Source organism: Calidris pugnax, unplaced genomic scaffold (genome assembly GCF_001431845.1).
Source record: "Calidris pugnax isolate Ruff unplaced genomic scaffold, ASM143184v1 scaffold630, whole genome shotgun sequence".
NCBI classification, from domain to species: Eukaryota; Metazoa; Chordata; class Aves; order Charadriiformes; family Scolopacidae; genus Calidris; species Calidris pugnax.
Genome location: NW_015091759.1, coordinates 76,167 through 90,951, shown reverse-complemented (window position 1 = coordinate 90,951; position 14,785 = coordinate 76,167). Strand labels below are relative to the sequence as shown.

Here is a 14,785-nt window from a genome sequence, read left to right as displayed (position 1 = left end):
GAAGGGGACTCCACAACCTCCCTGGGCAGCCTGTTCCAGGGCTCTGTCACCCTCACCGTGAAGAAGTTTCTCCTCATATTTGAGTGGAACCTCTTCTGTTCCAACTTGTGCCCGTTGCCCCTCGTCCTCTCACTGGGAACCACTGAAAAGGGTCTGGTTCCCTCCTCCTTCAACCCGCCCTTGAGATACTTGTAGGCGTTGATAAGGTCTCCCCTCAGCCTTCTCTTCTCCAGACTAAAGAGTCCCAGCTCTTTCAGTCTCTCCTCATAAGGGAGATGCTCCAGTCCTTGAATCATCTTTGTTGCCCTTCGCTGGACTCTTTCCAGTAGTTCCCTGTCCCTCTTGAACTGGGGAGCCCAGAACTGGACGCAGTAGTCTAGTTGTGGCCTCACCAGTGCAGAGCAGAGGGGGAGAATGACTTCCCTTGACCTGCTGGCTACACTCTTCCCTATGCAACCCAAGATACCAAGATACCATTGGCCTTCCTGGCCGCCTTTCTTCTCACCTCGAATCGGGCCCAGTCCCAGGAGGTGTTGCCATGTGTTGGCCGCTGGAGGTGGCCAAACTGGATCTCGTAGGTGGCATTTGTGCTCCGGACCAGCAGGGGGAACTCCACCTTCAGGAACTTGTGAGCCTCCTTCCACTCAACCTAAAGGTGGGGAAATTTAGGTTAGATCTTAGGAAGAACTTCTTTGGTGTGAGGGTGGTGAGAGCCTGGCCCAGGTTGCCCAGAGAAGCTGTGGCTGCCCCATCCCTGGAGGGGTTCAAGGCCAGGTTGGAGGGGGCTTGGAGCAACCTGGGCTGGTGGGAGGTGTCCCTGCCCAGGGCAGGGGGTGGAAATGGATGGTCTTTAAGGTCCCTTCCAACCTGAATCATTCTACAGTTCTGTGATCACTACGGGGGGCTGACAGGCTGCACTCATCCTTCCCTGTGCCCAGCAGCCAGCTCGCAGCTGGACCAGGTACAACTAAATCACAGTAGAATCTGAACACAAATGAAGTTGGTGGGTCTCTCTGCCACCCTTGTCCCTCAGGACCCCCACCCTGGTGCTTGCCTTCCCCTAAGGCAGAGGAGGACGGGCAGTGGGGGGCTCCAGGGAAGGAAACAGGAAGGGGAACCTAATTGAGATGCAAAGTTCAGCTCCCCGGGGCCCTGCCCGCCCAGCACAGATGCCAAACCTGGGTCAGGAAGCGGAGGTAGGGACAGGTGGCATCCAGGATGATCTCCTGGGTTAAGGTGCTGCTTTTCCCAATCTGCAGAGAGAAGCTCGCGCTTCCCCGCAGGCCCCCGGCCAGGCTGATCTCCAGAGGCTTCAGCAGCGTTGTCACTGGTTTCCTGGAGAAAGGGTTAAAGGCAGAGCTGGTCTCAGCCTGGTAGATCCAAACCCCAATCCAGCCTCTCCCTCACAACAGAGTGGATGTTCTGTTGGAGCTTTTGTTACAGCAGGGGATGACGGGGAGGCAAGAAGCTCAGAGCAAAATCCAAGCACGCGCTGCTCCTCTACCTGGTTTCCAAGTGATAATCCATCACATCCCAGGCATCCCAGTAGAGGGGAACATCATCAAAGAGGGCAAACTGGTTGGCGTAGCAGCCCTCTGGGACTGACTCTCTGGAACAAAGTGGAACAGAGAAACAGCAGCATAAGAAGAACTGGCAGGAGGGCAAACTGGTTGGCGTAGCAGCCCTCTGGGACTGACTCTCTGGAACAGAAGTGGAACAGAGACACAGCAGCGTAAGAAGAACTGGAGAAGGCTATACAGTGAGAAAAAGACCTGAGAGTGGTTTGAGGAGTGTGGTTTCCAGTACCTGGGTGACAGACATACCTCTGGGAGCCCACCAGGTGAAGCGAGGTGAGGCGCCCCATCGTGTCCAGGCAGACTGCAATCACCCCGTTCTCCATGGTAACGGACCCGTCCTCCTGCAGGGGGGGGGACAAGGACAGAAACAGATTTCACAGACCCACTGCGTGCTGGATTCTCTAGATTTCACCCCAATCGAGCTTTGGTGCAGGGTACACTGCTCTGAGGAAAAGGGCTGTTGTGCCTACCTGTTTCCTCACGGTCACAGGCTGAGGGGGCTGCAATGGCTCCTTCACTACAGCATAGCCCATGCTGGGGACTGTCACCAGAGCTGGAAAACAAAGAGGTTCTGCTCCAATGTATGTCCCAGACCTAACCCTAAGTGACACCGTGCTGCCCTGCTGCTCTCACATCAGACCTACAACCTCCCTTCGTACTCTCCTCTTCTTTATCCATAGTTCAGGGAGAGCTTGAAGTGGGATAAAGTCATAGAATCATAGAATTGCCCAGGCCAGAAGGGACCTCCAAAGGCCATCTAGTCCCACCTCCCCACAGTCAGCAGGGACACCCCCAACTAGACCAGGTTGCCCCATCGCCCCTCTCCTTGAATATCTCCAGGGATGGGGCCTCAACCACCTCCCTGGGCAACCTGTTCCAGTGCTCCACCACCCTCACAGTGAAGAACCCTCTCCTCATCTCCAGTCTAAATCTGCTCCCCTCCAGTTTAAAGCCATTGCCCCTCGTCCTGTCACTGCAGGCCTTTCTAAACAGGCTCTGCCCAAGGAGGCATCTAACAAATCAGTAACCCCCCCTCCCAGGACAGGGGGAGGCAGAATATTTCTTTGCCAGATGCCTCTACCCCTGGAAGAAATTCTGATACATGAGTTAGACATACCTAAAGTCTCTGTTCCAGCTGGCCCAGTCCTGGAGATCACCTCGGTCCGTTCCCAGGGCAAGGTGTTCAACACCAGGGTGCTCTGTGTGCTCCCCACCCCGGGCTGCAGCAGGTCCCCACACAAGGACTGCACAGCTTCCTCCTGCAGCCGAGCGCCAGCCCCGCGGATCTCTGAGCAAATAAAACGGCCCAAATTGAATCCAGCCACACCATTTCTCACATCTCAGAGAGTTTCTGGCACTTCCATGCAATGTACACACACTTTAGCTACCTCCAAGCCACAGCTGCTTATTATCATTACTATTTATTATTAGTATCTATTAGTAAGTAATTAAAGTTTGTAATTCTTCTTAACTTTGTTATTACAAGACTACAATCAGCTACGCCAGCTCAACTGGAAAATCATGGTGCTATGATTTCACTGAATTTCACTGAATTTTAGAGTTGGAAGGGACCATAGAGATCATCTAGTCCAACTCCCCTGCTGAAGCAGGACCACCCAGAGCTTGTCAGAGCATGTTACTCAGGAGCATCCAGGTGGGTCTTGAAAATCTCCAAGGAAGGGGACTCCACACCCTCCCTGGGCAGCCTGTTCCAGGGCTCTGCCACCCTCACCGTGAAGAAGTTTCTCCTCATATTTGAGTGGAACCTCTTCTGTTCCAACTTGTGCCCGTTGCCCCTCGTCCTCTCACTGGGAACCACTGAAAAGAGTCTGGCTCCCTCCTCCTTCAACCCTCCCTTGAGATACTTGTAGGCATTGATAAGGTCTCCCCTCAGCCTTCTCTTCTCCAGACTAAAGAGTCCCAGCTCTCTCAGTCTCTCCTCATCAGGGAGATGCTCCAATCCTTGAATCATCTCTGTTGCCCTTCGCTGGACTCTCTCCAGCAGTTCCCTGTCCCTCTTGAACTGGGGAGCCCAGAACTGGACGCAGGATTCCAGTTGTGGCCTCCCCAGTGCAGAGCAGAGGGGGAGAATGACTTCCCTTGACCTGCTGGCCACACTCTTCCCTCTGCAGCCCAGGATTCCGTTGGCCTCTTGGCCACAAGAGCACACTGTTTACTCATAAATAAAGCTACTGCAGGGGCCTGTGGGCAGGAAAGAGCCAACCTTTGCTGGGATCCATCCTGGCGGGCAGAGAAGCCAGTAATTTGGGATGTTTTTTAATCCCTGGGCTCCCTGGCTAATTCCTTGTTGAGTTAGTGCTATTATGGACCCACACCTGCACAGGTCTGACCCACAGCACCCGGCAGTCCAGGGTTGAAACCTCTGGGGCCCCACCAGGCAGGAGCCAGTGTTCTCCCAACCACACTCCCTGCTCACCTGCGTAGTATCGCAGGGCGTCCTCGACCACCAGCTGGATACAGCTGCCTGGCAAAACATCATGGAATTGGTTGAGCAGCAATAACCTAAAACAGAGAAGAGAAACCAGGTGAAGGAAACAGGGCAGAGCAGTGGATTTGTCCTGGCTTACTAAACCCTGTTTACAAGATGGACAAACACTTGAGAGAAAAGGATTTTTTCCGTTACTAAACCCTGTTTACAAGATGGACAAACTTACCCTTGTTAGCAAACACTTGAGAGAAAAAGATTTTTTCCATAACATCCTTAAAATCCTTTTATGTTAGGACTTGTCAGCTGTCATCTTAGTAAACCACAACCATGGGGAGTAAGAACTATTTTTTGTTTTTATCCCTTGGGGCTACCAGATATATTGTTGCACAAGTTCAGACAAGTCCAGACTGGTGAGGAATAAGCTTAGGTGGGAAACGAAGCCTCCAGCCAGCACAGCAGTCTGGCTCTGGAGCTATCTTCCAAGGGGAGAATCAAGCAAAGACAGGTTGTGGTCAGTCACCTTCTGGCTCCATCTCCCACCATCAGCCCAATAACTGCCTGTTCCAGCATGGTCTGGGCTAATGTTGATGGACTGATAGCAAGGATTTCTACCCAGGCTCAGGCAGGGGGCAAGGAGCTGCTGGTGATGGGGAGAGGAGCCCCTCAAGAGGAGCTAAGCTCTCACCTTGAAGTCCCCAGCCCTCATTACGTCCTCCCCCAGTAACACCCTCACCTCCAGAGCCGCTGCAGCTCGCTGGTGGGATACTGGAAGGTGCCGCTCCGTGCCAGAGCCAAGGTGCTGAGGACTTCGACGTCGTGGAGTATTCGCTCGCACTCCCGATTCCCCTTCTTTATCTGGTGTCAAAGGAAGGAGAAAGGAAAGATGCTTAGGAAATGAGGAGCCAGGAGTGGGTTTCTCACACCAGCAGCAAAAGCCCAGCTCCAGAGCAGGAAGGCTGGTTATTTGTAGGTGTCGTGAGTTTGCCATTACCAGCGAGTTACATTTTCACAGAATCACAGAATCTTCTAGGTTGGAAGGGACCTTAAAGATCATCTTGTCCAACCATCAACCTAATTTTGACAAAAATAGACACCCACACAACAAACAAGAAGCATCATCACTAAACCAGACCTCCCAGCACTACATCAACCCGTCTTTTGAACACCTCCAGGGATGGTGCCTCAACCACCTCCCTGGGCAGCCCATTCCAATGGCTGAGAACCCTTTCAGTGAAAAAATTTTTCCTAATATCCAGCCTGAACCTCCCCTGGAGTAACTTGAGGCCATTTCCTCTCGTCCTGTCGCCTGTAACGTGGGAGAAGAGACCGACCCCCACCTCTCTACCCCCTCCTTTCAGGGAGTTGGAGAGAGCAAGAAGGTCTCCCCTCAGCTTCCTCTTCTCCAGGCTGAATAACCCCAGTTCCCTCAGCCTCTCCTCATAAGACTTATTCTCCAGACCCCTCACCAGCTTTGTCGCCCTTCTCTGGACCCGCTCCAGCCCCTCAGATCAAGCTGCCACAGATCAAGCTGAAACTCCCAGCACAGGACACAGCTTCCTCTGTCTCTGTTCTCACCTTCCTCCCCTTCTTCTGCCTTTTCACCCAAGCTCTGCAACTATCTGCTGAAGTGAAAGACGTGGCAGCTATTGACCAAGGGGGCCCCCGCTGTGTCCTGGCTTCCTTCTCACCCCTTGAAGATCTTCAAGTCTGACAACAGATCTGCCTTTTGGAGTCCTGGCTACGAGGTGGCTCCCACTGCTGAGACCTAAAGGTCACTACCCCAACCCTGGAGCCACTCTGAGCAGTAGCAAAGAGAAGTGGGAATGGCTGCTATCCCCTCAGGGCGGGCGAGACCGCTGTCCCCGTCCCACGCGTGCAGTCACCTGGGCCTGGGTGGTGTACGTCCCGTTGTGCAGCTCGAGGAAGAGCTCTCCCACCCAGGTGCACAGCTGGGATGACTCCTTCTCCAGGACTGAAAAGAGTCGGTCGGGAGTGGAGATCTGAACCCTGCAGGAGAGATGCACAAAGAGCCAATGAGGCAGGGGAGAAGCCTGTGGCACAGCTCATGGTGCAGCCCAACCAGAAAGGTGACAGCTCCAGAACGGAGGCCTCAGGAACTCCAACACAACCTCTTCCTACCCCTCTCCCACTCCACACTGCCTGCTGTGGGGACATTCCCCAGGCAGGGACTGACTGCCAGGCACCGCTGCTGCACCGGCCACTCACCCCACGGCTCCACCGAGGGCTGGCAAGGCTGCCCCATGTCCTTACACTCCTTGATGATGGAGAGATCATAGAATCATAGAATCATAGAATTTCCCAGGCCAGAAGGGACCTCCAAAGGCCATCTAGTCCCACCTCCCCGCAGTCAGCAGGGACACCCCCAACTAGACCAGGTTGCCCAGGGCCTCGTCGAGCCTCTCCTTGAATATCTCCAGGGAAGGGGCCTCAACCACCTCCCTGGGCAACCTGTTCCAGTGCTCCACCACCCTCACAGTGAAGAACCCTCTCCTCATCTCCAGTCTAAATCTGTTCCCCTCCAGCTTGAAGCCATTGCCCCTCGTCCTGTCACTGCAGGCCTTTCTAAACAGGCTCTCCCCAGCCTTCCTGTAGCCCCCTTCAGGTACTGGAAGGCTGCTATTAGGTCTCCCCAGAGCCTCCTCTTCTCCATGCTCCCTCAGCCTGTCCTCGTAGCGGAGGTGCTCCATCCCCCTGATCATCCTTGTGGCCCTCCTCTGGACCTCCTTCTGTCTCCCTGACAATCCTTCTGCTCCTCCCGCTTGCTCCCTGCCCTCCCTCCACACACCCTTTCCTTTGGTGCTGCCGAAAGCCAGGCTCAGCTCAAAACAAGTGCTGCCATGAGGAGGGAAGACAAGAGCTCTCCTCTCACCTTGGCAGCCCGTCTGTGTCACTCATTCTCTTCATCCTGTCCAGCATCTTCTGCGTGGGGCCTCCTCCTCCATCTCCAAAGCCGAAGAGGAAAGCGCTGTGGTTCACGCGTCCTTTGTCCTTGTTGTTCTTCACCGTTTTCAGCACCTGGAGGGAATTTTGCACAGCTGCAACCCCCTGCTGCCCAGCCTCAGCTCCACACAAGAAAGCCAGGGCAGCCTTTGGGATGGAAACCCCTCTTCCTCAACCCAAAATGCCAAAAATCAGGCATGGACACATCTCAGGATGTAGGCAATTTACTGCCAGGCACCCAAACAGCATTTTTGCAGCAACGTTGCCAGCAGTGCCCTCTCCTCAGAGCCTCAGATCTGGCCCAGAAGGGTTGGCACTGCATTTCACAGGCAGGTCTGGCAACCTCACTCACCTCCTCCACTCGCCCGTGCATCCCGTAGGAGTCTCCTGGGGGAAAATGGGTCAGGACTCGGGAACCATCAATGCCTTCCCAGAAAAAGGTGTGATGCTGGAAGGGAACCAAAGGAAAGCGCAGTGTCTCGTGTGGCCCTCCTGTACCACGCAGTCACAAAATGCTAAAGCACAGCCTCATTATTCCCCAGGAGCTCCCAAAGGGAATCTCCGGTCAGGCTGGTATCAAAAAGAGATAAATTCACCCTTAGCTCAGCGTTTCAACCAAATTCCCACAAAAATGTGTGCGTGGAAAGCACGCTTCGACCACATCAGCACAGAACTTGTGCACTAAAAGCCTGTGCTTCCTTGCCAGCCCTGTCAAACACACAAAGCCCAGCACCTTTGTCACCAGGGAAGGACAGAGGGGACAGGTACCTCTGAGCCCCCCTGAGGGATTCAAACTGGGCCTCGGGATTCAAACTGGACCTTCACTCTATCTCCACGGGGTTGCAGGATGCCCTCACAGATCAGTGCAAGGAGACAGTCACACAAGGATAGGGAATGCCACAAGGGTAGGGGACAGAAGAGGAGAGACTGGGTTTGCTCTTTGTTGGACACGCACTCAAGTCACAGCTTCCCACCTGGGAGCAGAAGGAATCTGTAGTCCAGGGGCCCAGCTGGGATCTCTAACCATGTCCTTCCTCTCAGAATCACAGAATGAATCACAGAATGATATGGGGTTGGAAGGGACCTCTGGAGATCATCTAGTCCAACCCCCTGCCCAAAGCAGGTCCACCCAAAGCAGGTCCCACAGGAACACATTCAGGCAGGTTTGGAATGTCTCCAGAGAAGGAGACTCCACCACCTCTCTGGGCAGCCTCTGCCAGGGCTCTGCCACCCTCACAGCAAAGAAGTTCCTCCTCATGTTTAGGTGGAACTTCTTATGTTCAAGTTTGTGCCCATTTCCTCTTGTCCTGTCCCTGGGCACCACTGAAAAAAGCCTGGCCCCATCCTCCTGACACCCACCCTTTAAGTATTTACAGGTGTTGATCAGATCCCCCCTCAGCCTTCTCTTCTCCAGACTAAAAAGATCCAAGACAATCTCCCCTAAAGCCTGACAGGACATCATTACTACCACCATAAACTGGCCAGGTCTTTGAGCTTCTGGAAGAAAAGCCCGTGTCAGCAGAGTGGAGGGACTGGCTCAACCTGTGGAACCAACTCTGCAGATGGACTCTTGCAACCACAAGTCCATCCCCTGGCCAGAAGGGAAGCACAGCTCACCGGGAAGGTGTTCACCAGGTTCCAGCTGAGCTTCTGTGTGAGGAACCGCCTAATTCCACAGCCACGCATCAGCTGGGGCAGCTGGGCTGAGTATCCAAACGTGTCCGGCAGCCAGAACTGGGAGCAGAGGTGACAGCAGCAGAGGAGGAGAGACACACGTGAGTCACAACGATCAGCCTGTCCTCGTAGCGGAGGTGCTCCATCCCCCTGATCATCCTTGTGGCCCTCCTCTGGACCTCCTTCTGTCTCCCTGACAATCCTTCTGCTCCTCCCGCTTGCTCCCTGCCCTCCCTCCACACACCCTTTCCTTTGGTGCTGCCGAAAGCCAGGCTCAGCTCAAAACAAGTGCTGCCATGAGGAGGGAAGACAAGAGCTCTCCTCTCACCTTGGCAGCCCGTCTGTGTCACTCATTCTCTTCATCCTGTCCAGCATCTTCTGCGTGGGGCCTCCTCCTCCATCTCCAAAGCCGAAGAGGAAAGCGCTGTGGTTCACGCGTCCTTTGTCCTTGTTGTTCTTCACCGTTTTCAGCACCTGGAGGGAATTTTGCACAGCTGCAACCCCCTGCTGCCCAGCCTCAGCTCCACACAAGAAAGCCAGGGCAGCCTTTGGGATGGAAACCCCTCTTCCTCAACCCAAAATGCCAAAAATCAGGCATGGACACATCTCAGGATGTAGGCAATTTACTGCCAGGCACCCAAACAGCATTTTTGCAGCAACGTTGCCAGCAGTGCCCTCTCCTCAGAGCCTCAGATCTGGCCCAGAAGGGTTGGCACTGCATTTCACAGGCAGGTCTGGCAACCTCACTCACCTCCTCCACTCGCCCGTGCATCCCGTAGGAGTCTCCTGGGGGAAAATGGGTCAGGACTCGGGAACCATCAATGCCTTCCCAGAAAAAGGTGTGATGCTGGAAGGGAACCAAAGGAAAGCGCAGTGTCTCGTGTGGCCCTCCTGTACCACGCAGTCACAAAATGCTAAAGCACAGCCTCATTATTCCCCAGGAGCTCCCAAAGGGAATCTCCGGTCAGGCTGGTATCAAAAAGAGATAAATTCACCCTTAGCTCAGCGTTTCAACCAAATTCCCACAAAAATGTGTGCGTGGAAAGCATGCTTCGACCACATCAGCACAGAACTTGTGCACTAAAAGCCTGTGCTTCCTTGCCAGCCCTGTCAAACACACAAAGCCCAGCACCTTTGTCACCAGGGAAGGACAGAGGGGACAGGTACCTCTGAGCCCCCCTGAGGGATTCAAACTGGGCCTCGGGATTCAAACTGGACCTTCACTCTATCTCCATGGGGTTGCAGGATGCCCTCACAGATCAGTGCAAGGAGACAGTCACACAAGGATAGGGAATGCCACAAGGGTAGGGGACAGAAGAGGAGAGACTGGGTTTGCTCTTTGTTGGACACGCACTCAAGTCACAGCTTCCCACCTGGGAGCAGAAGGAATCTGTAGTCCAGGGGCCCAGCTGGGATCTCTAACCATGTCCTTCCTCTCAGAATCACAGAATGAATCACAGAATGATATGGGGTTGGAAGGGACCTCTGGAGACCATCTAATCCAACCTCCTGCCAAAGCAGGGCCACCCAGAGCAGGTCCCACAGGAACGTGTCCAGGTGGGATTTAAATGCCTCCAGAGAAGGAGACTCCACCACCTCCCTGGGCAGCCTCTTCCAGGGCTCTGCCACCCTCACAGGAAAGAAGTTCCTCCTCATGTTGAGATGGAATTTCCTATGTTCAAGTTTGTGCCCATTTCCTCTCGTCCTGTCCCTGGGCACCACTGAAAAAAGCCTGGTCTCATCCTCCTGACACCCACCCTTTAAGTATTTATAGGCATTGATCAGATGCCCCCTCAGCCTTCTCTTCTCCAGACTAAAAAGATCCAAGACAATCTCCCCTAAAGCCTGACAGGACATCATTACTACCACCATAAACTGGCCAGGTCTTTGAGCTTCTGGAAGAAAAGCCCGTGTCAGCAGAGTGGAGGGACTGGCTCAACCTGTGGAACCAACTCTGCAGATGGACTCTTGCAACCACAAGTCCATCCCCTGGCCAGAAGGGAAGCACAGCTCACCGGGAAGGTGTTCACCAGGTTCCAGCTGAGCTTCTGTGTGAGGAACCGCCTAATTCCACAGCCACGCATCAGCTGGGGCAGCTGGGCTGAGTATCCAAACGTGTCCGGCAGCCAGAACTGGGAGCAGAGGTGACAGCAGCAGAAGAGGTGAGACACACATGAGTCACAACAGCCACAAACCAGTGGAGGGTTTTTTGGGTAGTCAGGCTCTGAGCTCTTCTTGCAGAGGGAACTGAAAACGTGCCAGACAGGGAGTAATTCTAGAGACCTACAGGCAAGATAACCAGAGCCTGGGCCTGTGCTAACTGCTGTGATACACGAGGGATTAGATATTTACTCATCACAGCTGTAGCTGAGAAGAGCAGGTCAACGTGAGGCACCTGAATGTTGCATCTGGGAGGCAAACCAGTGAGAAACCCTCAGGCATGGCAAGAGGTGGAAGGAGATGGTGTAAGGAAGGTGTGCTGGAAAAGAGTGAGTACCTCTGAGCAGATCTGGCCAAACTGCTCCTGGAAGAACCGCTGTCCCTGCAGGAACTGCCGCACCATGGACTCCCCACTGGGCAGGTTCCCATCCTGGGGGGAAAGCACAGGGAGTCCACACGGCAGGTCTGGCACCAGGGAAGGGGAGGTCTTGTGAGTCCCCCATTCCCACCCGCCATCACCCTGTCCTGGCAGATCATAGGGAGGATCTGAACAGAGCTTGGAGATCTCTCTTGGATTGAGGTGTCCAAAACTGGACACAATACTCGAGGTGTGGCCTCACCAGTGCCGAGTACAGGGGCATAATCACCTCCCTACTTCTGCTGGTCACACTATTTTTGATTCTTGCAGAGGGAACTGAAAACATGCCAGACAGGGAGTAATTCTAGAGACCTACAGGCAAGATAACCAGAGCCTGGGCCTGTGCTAACTGCTGTGATACACGAGGGATTAGATATTTACTCATCACAGCTGTAGCTGAGAAGAGCAGGTCAACGTGAGGCACCTGAATGTTGCATCTGGGAGGCAAACCAGTGAGAAACCCTCAGGCATGGCAAGAGGTGGAAGGAGATGGTGTAAGGAAGGTGTGCTGGAAAAGAGTGAGTACCTCTGAGCAGATCTGGCCAAACTGCTCCTGGAAGAACCGCTGTCCCTGCAGGAACTGCCGCACCATGGACTCCCCACTGGGCAGGTTCCCATCCTGGGGGGAAAGCACAGGGAGTCCACACGGCAGGTCTGGCACCAGGGAAGGGGAGGTCTTGTGAGTCCCCCATTCCCACCCACCGTCACCCTGTCCTGGCAGATCACAGGGAGGATCTGAACAGAGCTTAGCAGAGGGTGAAGGGAGGAGCAGAGCTCAGCCAGTCCAGCCCAAAGCTCCTTTTTCAAGGAATGAGACAATTTTGGGGAGGGATGCTATTTTAGCTAGGCTAGGCACTGCAGAGAGCTGCTGTTTTCTGGGCCCGGAGACCATCACCAACCAGACAGGGCACAGCAAAGGCTCCGCTCTGCCCCGTTGGGGTGTCAGGACTGGTCCCAGAGGGATGGGGCAGGGAGGGAGCAGTGAGCCAGGCTCTCTGTGCTTCTCACCATTTCCACCCAGGTGCCTCCCACAGGAATGAACCGTCCCTTCGCCACGAAGTCCTGAATCCGTGCGTAGAGCCCCGGGTACCAGCTCCTCACCCACTCGAACTGCTGCGCCTGCCGGAGCACAGAGATCAGCCACAGCTCCCAACCACAGCTCCACACCGACCCCCCTCCTCCCTCCCACCACACAGGATGCCCTGAGTGAGCCCCCCACCCACTCGAACTGCTGCGCCTGCCGGAGCACAGACATCAGCCACAGCTCCCAACCACAGCTCCACACCAACCCCCCTCCTCCCTCCCACCACACAGGACTCCCCCAGTGAGCCCCCCAGCTCCTTTTGAGTCACGCCAGAGAAGCAACAAGCCAGGAGAAGGAGGAGAGGTCCCCAGAGGGAGATACCGGAGCACAGAGATCAGCCACAGCTCCCAACCACAGCTCCACACCGACCCCCCTCCTCCCTCCCACCACACAGGATGCCCTGAGTGAGCCCCCCAGCTCCTTTTGAGTCATGCCAGAGAAGCAACAAGCCACGAGCAGAAGGAGAGGTCCCCAGAAGGAGATGACTCACCTGGGAGCAGGCGAAGGTGAGCTCTGGATTGTGCTCCATCAGACGGACCACGGTGACCCAGCTCCGAGCACACTTACGGATGGTCTCCTCATAGGGCCAGAGCCAGGCTGTGGGGACAGGCATGGCCCCAACACGGTTAGTACTGGCCACAAGCTCCTCTGGGAACGGGGCTGTGCTGCCAGGGAAAGCACTAGGGCAAAATGCTGTCCTGTCTGACAGCAGCACAGCCAGGGGTCTCCAACTCCCGCTCCTCCTGCTGGCTTTCTGTTGAGATGGAAGCCCTTATAGAGGCTGAAAATTGAGGGGTGAAGTGCAACGGGTGGAAAACAGCAGTCTGGCCAGGGAAAGCACTAGGGCAAAATGCTGTCCTGTCTGACAGCAGCACAGCCAGGGGTCTCCAACTCCCGCTCCTCCTGCTGGCTTTCTGTCGAGATGGAAGCCCTTATAGAGGCTGAAAATTGAGGGGTGAAGTGCAATGGGTGGAAAACAGCAGTCTGTAATGCATCCCTCCTCTCCAGCCTCACCAGCACTCCGAATGGCACAGCTAGCCACACATTCCCCTGCCTCGGTGACAGACCAGCTGCATGGCAGCACAGAGGTCCCTTTCCCTTCCCTCGGGATAGAGCACCCAGAGCCTGGAGCCCGAGGGCAGCCAGCTCTCCCCTTGGGCAGCACGCCCTGGTGTCTGGGTCAGCAGAGAGGGAACGCTGCGCTGCTCTCACCAGAGTCAATGTGGCAGTGCCCCACGGCGTGGATGGTGTGCTGGCTCTCGCCGTTCCTCTGGCTGAAGATGGCCGCAGCCAGGCCACGGGCAGCAGGGAAAGTGGAGGGGTCGCCAACGTCACACACGTTGACCATCTGGTTGGCCGTGTACAGTGCCTGGAAACTCCTCTGGTTTTCCTCCCCGAGGAGCTGGGGTCGGGAAGGGTAACAGCTTGACTCTGAGCTCAGCACGTCCTCTGGCTCAGAGCAGCTCTCTGTCCCACCTCGGATGCCACCTGCCCAAGGGAGAACCTGCTACCTCCTTCCAACATCTGGCTCTGCCAGCGGTGCCAGGGAAACACCGTGTCCCTGCTTCACAGACACAACCACACACCTTTGCTCATGTGCCTTCTAAAGCCAGGTGACACACAAGCCCATCCCAGGGGCGTCTGGTCTAACAGATCCTGCCTTGGTGTAGAAAGTGGGTGAAAAAACCACCTATGGCTTCTCTTTGTTCAGTTTGTTCCTACTCTAGACAACGTCAATTGTGCTAAAGCAGCAGGAGCAAACATTTGCTCCTCCAGCACCTTCTGGTGGGAGGAGACAGGTCATGGGATAGCAGGAAAAAGGGATCAAATGAAATTGTGGAAGGAAGTGGAAATGGCGAGAGATGGGAAGAGAATGAGCTCACAGACCTGGGCCATGTCCAGAAGTATCTCCAGATCCACCAGCAGCTCGTAGACATCCCTGTTGAAGACGACCAGCTCAGCCTTGCTCAGGGTGAACCTCCTGTCAGGGTCTGGAGGGGCGATCATACTGCCCTTGCCGGCCCCAAAGAGACCGTTGCAGGCCAGCTCCACGTAGAGCGTCACGCTGTGGGGACCAAAAGGAAACTGTCAGGGAGCAGATCAGAAGGAATCAGCTGGGAATGTCCATTCAGTCATGTTTCAAACACCACGAAGTTCCTCCAGTGGTGGTGGGGCTCCAGCCAGGCTGACCACCCACCTGTGGGGCTCTGTCTCTTTCAGGCTGCGTGTCAGGATGTAGCTGGTCTTCTCACCTTCCTTCGTCAAACCCTGCAGGGGAAGGTGGCACATTCAGTACACGTCTTCAGAGGTCCACCATGGGTGGGACAAGACACCCCAAAGCCCAGCTGGATGGAGGAACCTGGTTGCACATCTCATGGGACAGAACAACTGGCTCGGAAACTGCCACTGCCCCGGCAGCAACACAAACCCTGTGGACACCACCACAGAGCAGGGCAGGGCTG

At 55.0% G+C, this 14,785-nt stretch overlaps 1 protein-coding gene across 4 annotated transcripts in view; it reads right to left on the bottom strand.

The window, feature by feature from the left end:
- Nucleotides 1-14,785, bottom strand: part of MAN2C1 (mannosidase, alpha, class 2C, member 1) — a 39,218-nt gene that overhangs the window by 9,576 nt on the left and 14,857 nt on the right. The window contains exons 1-18 of one of the 4 annotated variants that reach the window (XR_001414105.1): nucleotides 14,521-14,692; nucleotides 14,211-14,388; nucleotides 13,536-13,725; nucleotides 12,814-12,920; nucleotides 12,248-12,358; nucleotides 11,766-11,858; nucleotides 10,677-10,793; nucleotides 9,413-9,508; nucleotides 8,990-9,135; nucleotides 5,910-6,033; nucleotides 4,760-4,881; nucleotides 4,015-4,100; nucleotides 2,695-2,865; nucleotides 2,048-2,130; nucleotides 1,824-1,918; nucleotides 1,505-1,609; nucleotides 1,179-1,335; nucleotides 506-649 (exon numbers count right to left, since the gene is read on the bottom strand). Coding sequence is in view for 3 of the 4 variants with exons in the window: in XM_014962014.1 (XP_014817500.1) it covers nucleotides 506-649; nucleotides 1,179-1,335; nucleotides 1,505-1,609; nucleotides 1,824-1,918; nucleotides 2,048-2,130; nucleotides 2,695-2,865; nucleotides 4,015-4,100; nucleotides 4,760-4,881; nucleotides 5,910-6,033; nucleotides 8,990-9,135; nucleotides 9,413-9,508; nucleotides 10,677-10,793; nucleotides 11,766-11,858; nucleotides 12,248-12,358; nucleotides 12,814-12,920; nucleotides 13,536-13,725; nucleotides 14,211-14,388; nucleotides 14,521-14,612 (2,217 nt within the window). In the remaining variant the exon portion in view is untranslated. Of the gene's footprint in view, nucleotides 1-505; nucleotides 650-1,178; nucleotides 1,336-1,504; nucleotides 1,610-1,823; nucleotides 1,919-2,047; nucleotides 2,131-2,694; nucleotides 2,866-4,014; nucleotides 4,101-4,759; nucleotides 4,882-5,909; nucleotides 6,034-8,989; nucleotides 9,136-9,412; nucleotides 9,509-10,676; nucleotides 10,794-11,765; nucleotides 11,859-12,247; nucleotides 12,359-12,813; nucleotides 12,921-13,535; nucleotides 13,726-14,210; nucleotides 14,389-14,520; nucleotides 14,702-14,785 lie in introns of those variants that run through there. The other 3 variants (XM_014962014.1, XM_014962013.1, XM_014962015.1) reach the window with 3 other exon arrangements.